Source organism: Hemiscyllium ocellatum, chromosome 11, assembly GCF_020745735.1.
Source record: "Hemiscyllium ocellatum isolate sHemOce1 chromosome 11, sHemOce1.pat.X.cur, whole genome shotgun sequence".
Lineage (NCBI taxonomy): Eukaryota > Metazoa > Chordata > Chondrichthyes > Orectolobiformes > Hemiscylliidae > Hemiscyllium > Hemiscyllium ocellatum.
In genome coordinates this window covers 15,167,134-15,174,858 of record NC_083411.1, presented here as the reverse complement: position 1 = coordinate 15,174,858, position 7,725 = coordinate 15,167,134, and the positions used below count along the sequence as shown (strand labels likewise).

Genomic DNA, 7,725 nt, shown 5'->3' with positions numbered 1-7,725 from the left:
TGCTTAAGTCGACAGGGATTTGTGTAAAAATCACCAGAAGGAAATCCTGCAACTTTGTCAGTTAAGTAAGAAATTAAAGCATTCATTTTGGCCTGATACATCGTTAGGGCTGAGTGTTTATTAAGGATATTGCTGAGAAAAAAGTTGATTTTATCTTTGCAGTTTATGTAAAGGTTTAATTGAATACATAATTGGCATAACAGCAGGAGACAGAGAGTGGTGGTGGGGGGTTGTTTTTCAGGCTGAGTCATCTTTCTGAGTCATCTTTCGCTTATCGTTTACATAAATGATTTGGACTGGAATAAAGAAGGCATGGTTAGTATGTTTGCAGATGACACCAAAACTGAAGAAGGTTTTCTAAGATCACAAAAGGATTTTGATCAAATGTGTCAATGGGCTGAAAAATGGCAGATGGACTTCAGTTTGGATGAATGCGAGGTATTACATTTTGGTGCAACAAACAGGGACAGGACTGAGACAATTAATAGTATGGTCTTGGGTAATGTAGAATGGAAGGACCTAGGGGTCCAGGTACATAATTCTTTGAGGGTTTCACCATGTATAGACAAGGTGATTATAAAAATGATTAGCATGTTTGCCTTTTGCTCAGGCCTTTGGGAAGTCATGTTTCGGTTGTATTGGAAACTGGTGATGCCTATTCTGGAATACTGTGTCCATTTTGGTCACCCAGTTATAGGAAACATATTATTAGGCGAGAGAGGATTCGGAAGAGAATTATCAGGATGTTGCCAGATATGGAAGGTTCGACTTATAAAAAAGGCTGAATAGGCTGGGACTTCTTTTACTGGAGTGTAGGAGATAGAGAGGTGACCTTATAGAGATTTATAATATCACAAGGGATATAGATAGGATTAATGGAAGGTGTTTTTACTTTAGGATTGGGGATGTCAAGACTGGGGCATATTTTTAAGGGGTGAGGAGGGAGATTCAAAAAGACATGAGAGCAATTTCTTTACACTGAGGCTCTGTTCATGAATGGAATGAATTTCCTGAGGAAGTGGTGGATGTGGACAGTTACAATGTTTAAAAGACACTTAAGTAAGTACATTAGTAGGAAAGGTTTGGTGGAATATGAGCCAGGAGCAGATGGGTGGGACTAGTTTAGTTTGGGATCATGTTCAGCATGGACTCGTTGGACCGAAGGGCCTGTTTCCGTGCTGTATGACTGTATGACTATGATCCTTCCTTAATTCTTTTACATTTATAAAACAAAGTTTTATGAGTATATTCTATGTAATAAAACTGTATTCTGTGTAAATTGGCAGCTTCCTATGAATGTATTCAGTAAATAGTCAGAGACTGATTATGACAGTAACTAACTGCAAAAATAAACTTACAATCTATCAAGCCAGGTTTTACTCTGAAATATGAGTTGCCTAATATTACTATGAGCTGGAATCATTGCATTTAAATTTAAACTGAACACTTTAGCAGTCTTTCAAAATTTGTTTTCTTTTCCAAAATGTTATTCATGGGATTGCTTAAGTGGTGGGATGTTATAGCTCAAATTTGAAGATGTAACATTCATCACAAACAGTGAAGAACTGTCACATTGTATTAATGACATTGTGCCTGATTATGATGGAGTTTTTTGTGTTGCTATGTTGATTGCTGCTGATGTTGAATGTACTGCTGATGTTTTCTTGTTTGTTAGTGATGCTGTTGCTGATTACTTTCTGCTTTTCTAGTCCAAGTATAGGTTGAATATGAAAACTGCTCCTTTTCATTAATTTACTGGGTGCCAGTCTTGATAAAGGAAATCTCAGCTTCATCAGCAGTTTTTGGTGGTTCCAGGTTTCCATGCACAGTTTTTCCTGTCAACAAACTGCGCATCAGCGAGTTGGTGTCTTTCTTTCTTCTGGTCATTTGGAATGTTTCTGATGAAGGACCAATGCTTTGAAAGCTAGCACTTCCAAATAAACCTGTTGGACTATAACCTGGTGATTTTTAAATTTGATAGGCATACCTTGCTTGGCAAAATTGTCTTATATTTTCTTCTATTGAGCAACCCTGCAGGCAATTTCATGTCAGCTTTGAGAGGTGTAAGTCAGAATAACAATAAGGTATTGTTGAATCTGTTTTTGTCTCTCTGCATTTTATGATGCTCTCTCAAATAAGTGGATATCCTCTTCTATTATCCCATTTTCCCACTGTATCAGAGAGCAAACTAAATTAAAGTGGCAAGGATTAATCCTCAGAAATGAAAAAGCTAGCCAAACACAAATTAATGATGAGATTAAAACATTGAGGGTAAAATCTCTTAGCTTTTATATAAATTTCACACATTTATGATTCCTTTATGATTTAAAAAGAGTTGAACAATTGACAGCACAAAGTCAGTGAGAGCAGGACATATTTCAGAAATATGATTGGAGGAGCAGTGAGTGAGGGAGAGACAGAACTCCAATCAGAGGATTCCACTCTCCTACTCTTGCTCCAGGTTCAACACTGCTGATTGGAGGAACAGCTAGAGCATGAGGGACAGGACCTGTGATTGGAGGTTGAACAGCAGTTTATTCCACTGCTGGATCTACTGCCCACTGCCATGTTAAAATGCTTGCCTGCACTGTCACCAATCACTTTGACTAGCTGCTGGATGGTGAATCTGACCCACTCAAATCCTCCAACAAGCTGACGAGAAAATCAGGGAAAATCTAGAAACTCAGTAATGAGGGAAGTATATCAAGAGTACATTGATGGGTAGTAGCCAGAAGAGAGAAGGTTTATCCCACTCCAATTTTCCTGCAATCCTGCGGTATGAGTGCCTGTGATTTGGGAAGTAGTGACAAGTGAGGAGAGAAGTGTTTACTTGTACAGAAATTAAGTTGGTCAACTTGCATAAACTACATATTTTGTCTGTCTGATTTCTATTTCATTGTATTAAATAATTGAATTTTAAGATGAATCAGAACTTAGCTTATTGTTGACATCATGTTTAGAAGTCAAGTTTGAGAGAACATATCAAGAAGAAGAATGGTATCCTGAACTGGCCATACAAACTGGACCACTTGATTTTTCTTGAATATCAAAAGACTGAACATTATATAGGGAGTCTTTCCATTCGGAGTTTATGCTAATCAATCGATATACAGAAGGAAACCATAAAGAATATCAACAGAAGCACAGAATGTAATATCACGATGTGATTGTAATTGGATCAGAACCTTCAGCAGAAGATGGCAGGAGTGAGGGAGGGCTACTAAGACAGTTGATTACTCTGGAGAAAGAGTGTCTTTCATGGAAGGAAGCCTCATGGGAAAAAAAAGTAGACAGACAAAGGATTCATCAACCCACTGTGAACAACAATCTTAATTCCACGTAAATACTTCTCAGGTTTGACTTTAATTTCCCTTTGTATTTGTAATGATGTTGTGCCCATGGAATAAAGGTCCCTGCTTCATGATCTTTGCTCTTTCCATTTCATGTTACATAACAAAGGAGTTTTTGGAAATCCAAAAGTAATCTGCCATAAATTTAAGAGAGACAATTCTATCTCTCTCAAAATGACCAATGTTTTGATCATTGCCTTGTATATTGTGGTGATGAAGTTATGATGTTGAATCCATAATGCTCAGCCAATTCTGGAGGTGAATTGGCATCCATTGTCACATATTACTGTTTCAGCAGAAATCCCTTGCTTACAGCAAACAGAACTCACACTATTGAGGTCATGTTGCGGCTGTACAGGACATTGGTTCGGCCACTTTTGGAATATTGTGTGCAATTCTGGTCTCCTTTCTATTGGAAGGATGTTGTGAAACTTGAAAGGGTTCAGAAAAGATTTACAAGGATGTTGCAGGGTTGGAGGATTTGAGCTATTGGGAGAGGTAGAACAGGCTAGGACTGTTTTCCCTGGAGCGTCAGAAGCTGAGGGGGGACCTTATGGACATTTGTAAAATTATGAGGGGCATGGATAGGGTAAATAGACAAGGTCTTTACTCTGGGGTGGGGGAGTCCAGAACTAGAAGGCATAGGTTTGGAGTGAGAGATGAACGATATAAAAGAGACCTAAAGGGCAACTTTTTCATGCAGAGGGTAGTGCGTGTTTGGAATGAGCTGCCAGAGGAAGTGGTGGAGTCTAGTACAATTGCAACATTTAAAAGGCATCTGGATCATTATATGAATAAGAAGGGTCTGGAGAGATATGGGCTGGGTGCTGGCAGGTGGGACTAGATTGGGGGATGGGATATCTGGTTGGCATGTGTTGGACCAAGGGCTGTACATCTCTATGACTCTATGACTATGCAAATGATTATTGTAACTCTTCAATTTTCCACTTTTCTCATAAATTGAAACCCTCAATAATTCCCAAGATTTTAATTTGTCACTCTTGGTTGACTGCAATTAAATTGGTTCCCACATAATACCTGATCAAACTTCATTTTTTATAATCTTATCTTTTGTCTGTGTGTTCCCATAATTGTACTGAATATCGATTACCATTTTCTCAAAGTTTTATAGGTACCAGTCTGGTACACAGTTTATCAGGGGAATGGAGAACTATAAACTCTGTGTTAGATTAGATTCCCTTCAGCATGGAAACAGACCCTTCAGCCCAACAAGTCCACACCGACCCTCCGAAGAGCAACCCACCCAGACCCATTTCCCCCTGACTAATGCAGCTAACACTATGGACAATTTAGAATGGCCAATCCACCTGACCTGCACATCTTTGGACTGTGGGAGGAAACCAGAGCACCCGGAGGAAACCCACACAGACACAGGGAGATTGTACAAACTCCACACAGACAGTCACCCAATGCTGGGATCGAACCAGGGACCTTGGTGCTGTGAGGCAACAATGCTAACCACTAAGCCACCCCAGATCTTCTGCAGAGGTTCTGGTTTTGAGTATGACTATTCTAGATGTGGCTGGAAGATCACCAACTTCTAGGAACAAAAGAAATAGGAGCAGGAGTGGAACATCTGGTCCATAAGTCCTACTCTGACATTTAATGAAACCATGGCTGATCTGCACACCCTTTCCCAGCCTCCATTCCACTTTTGAACCAGCTCCTCATACCCCTCAACTCATTTTCAAAAATCTACCTACCTCCTCTTAAATACTTTCAGTGATGTAGCCTCTGGGGTAGCAAATTAGAGATATTGACCACCCTCCAGGAGAAGGAATTCCTTCACATCTCAGTTTTAAATGAGTGTTCCCTTATTCTGTAACTATGTTCCCTAGTTTGAGATTCCCCGCTGGTGGAATCATCTTCTCAACATCTACACTGTTCTAGCTTCCCTCAGAATCTTATATGCTTCAATAAAATCACCCTAATCTCGTGACTAAAGGCTGAAGCTGTTTAGCTGCTCCCTGTCATTTTTAGAAATCTCTATGTGCCGAATGACAGATTTCTTTTGTTTTAATTCCTTCACGGGATATGGGCATTGTTGATTTAGGTCAGCATTTTTTGCAAATCCCTAATTGCCTAGGGAGCAATTAAGAGTCTTTTGTGCTAGAGTGACATGTAGGTGCATTAGTCATGGGTAAATGTAGGGGAATGGGTCTGGGTGGATTGCTCTTCGTAGGGTCAGTGTGGACTTGTTGGGCTGAAGGGCCTGTTTCCACACTGTAGGAAATCTATATAGGTTGCACGGTGGCACAGTGGTTAGCACTGCTGCCTCATAGTGCCAGAGCACCCAGGTTCAATTCCTGCCTCAGGTGACTCTCTGTGTGGAGTTTACACACTCTCCCAGTGTCTGCGTGGGTTTCCTCTGGGTGCTCTGGTTTCCTCCCACAATCCAAAAATGTGCAGGTTAGGTGAATTGGCCATGCTAAATTACCCGTAGTGTTAGGTGAAGGGGTAAATGTAGGGGAATGGGTCTGGGAAGGTTATGCTTTGGCGGGTTGGTGTAGACTTGTTGGGCCAAAGGGCCTGTTTCCACACTAAGTAATCTAATCTAGACCCAGTAAGACTTCCTTCTCCGAGAGACGTTAGTAAGCCAGAAGATTTTTATGACAATCAACAGTGTTGTTTGGTCTCCACTAAGACGGTAACATCATTGCTGCAGACGTTTATTGAATCCATATTTGATCATCTGCATGGTGGGATTCAAACCCATGTCCTTAGAAAAAAAACCAAAGAACTGTGGATGATGAAGATCTGAAACTAAAGCAGAAGTTGCTGGAGATGCTCAGCAGTTTGAACAGCATCTATGGAGAGAAAGCAAAGTTAATGTTTTCGGTCTAATGAGTTCCGAAAAAAGAGTTAATGGACTTGAAGCATTAATTCTGTTTTCTCTCCACAGACCTGCTGAGTTTCTCCAACAATTTCAGTATTTGCTCCTTAGCTCATTAGCCTGGTTCTAGACTGCTAGATCAGTGACATTATCACAATGTTCCATTTTTGCTGCAGTACAATACACTTGACTCTTGATCCATTTCTTTGCTGAGTCTGCTTTGGGTTTCTTGGAGGTAGAAGGCCACCCATTACATTTAAACATCATGAAATATCTGTTAGACTTGTGAGCAAGTCTGTTAGAGTCACAGAGGTCCAATGTATAGAAAAAAATGTGGTGGGGTGCAACAATGCAGGTGCAATGGATTGTACTGTGGATTCCATTTGAGTGGTAAAAATGAATAGAAAGTGAAAGATATCACAGGTAGGAGTTGTTGCTGTTATTGTTTTTTTTAAACAGACTAAATTTATTTCTTGTTGATTTGTCTGGTGTGATCCTGATGATATCAGAATCACCAGGATCAATGATAGCCAATGTGCAGACTTGGGAGTATTTACCACAAGCTGTACCTGGTTTAATGTTGTTGCCAAGGTGATGGTGCACCCCAGTCTTGGCTAAAATAGTATAGTGCTCAATCTCCAACTTCCTCAAGGTTGGACTGTAGTTGGCATGAATAACTTTCACTTTTGATGAAGGACTTATGCCTGAAACATCGATTCTCCTGCCCTTCAGATGCTGCCTGACTGGCTGTGCTTTTCCAGTATCACACTTTTCCACTCTGATCTCCAGCATCGACAACCCTCCCTTTCTCCTGGCATGAACATCCTGGCTTTGCCTTGATGTATCATTTGTAAAGTCTGTTTGTAGTGTAGCGTATATTTGCCACGTTTCATAACCAGCTGGAGCCTGGAGTCATTGGACTCCAAAGACATTTTTGTCTTCTTGGCGTCTACCATCTTTGATGACCTAGCTGTCCGCTTACCTGTGTTTGCTGAGCCCGAGGGGCAGTGTGAATGAGGAGGAAGAGGGAGGCCAGCAGTGTGTGGTCAGACATCCAATTGTAGTGCTGAGGTGGAACCAATTTGGTGAAGGGAACAAAGCTTAAAGTAAAGGAGCTATCTATGGGCCCCGAAATGTTATCTCACAGCAGGCCAAAGTATAAATCAGCAAATAATGGAGACATATCAGATGGGCATGACAACTGTCATGAATGCTTTTAATCTGCATATTGATTGGACAAATCAGATGGGTAAGGATAACATGGAAGATTGCTTTGTAAAATGCATCAGGCAGTGTTTCTTAGATCATTAGGTTCCAGAACCTACCTTTTTGATTTGATTTGATTTATTATTGTCACAAGTCAGAGGATGTGGTGGAGGCTGGTACAATTGCAACATTTAAAAGGCATCTGGATGGGTATATGAAAGGGAAGGGTTATATGGGTCAGATGCTGATAAGTGGGACTAGATTAGGTCAGCATGGACAGATTAGATATCTGGTCGGCATGGACAGGTTGGACTG

At 40.6% G+C, this 7,725-nt stretch overlaps 1 protein-coding gene across 1 annotated transcript; it reads right to left on the bottom strand.

The window, feature by feature from the left end:
* Positions 1-6,621: 6,621 nt before the first annotated feature.
* On the bottom strand, positions 6,622-7,160 carry LOC132820290 (large ribosomal subunit protein eL30-like). The gene is made up of 2 exons (XM_060832315.1): positions 7,027-7,160; positions 6,622-6,901 (listed from the first exon to the last, which is right to left on the bottom strand). Exons 1-2 carry the CDS (start codon positions 7,158-7,160, stop codon positions 6,622-6,624), a joined length of 414 nt encoding a protein of 137 aa, XP_060688298.1.
* Positions 7,161-7,725: the final 565 nt, after the last annotated feature.

What these genes read in the sequence shown, in the direction of transcription:
- LOC132820290 (XM_060832315.1), bottom strand. Translation starts at nt 7,160, where the DNA reads ATGGTAGACGCCAAGAAGACAAAAATGTCTTTGGAGTCCAATGACTCC. An exon ending in CATCAAGGCAAAGCCAGGAT is followed by an intron (nt 6,902 to 7,026) that starts GTTCATGCCAGG and finishes TTCAGGCATAAG; the next exon opens with TCCTTCATCAAAAGTGAAAG.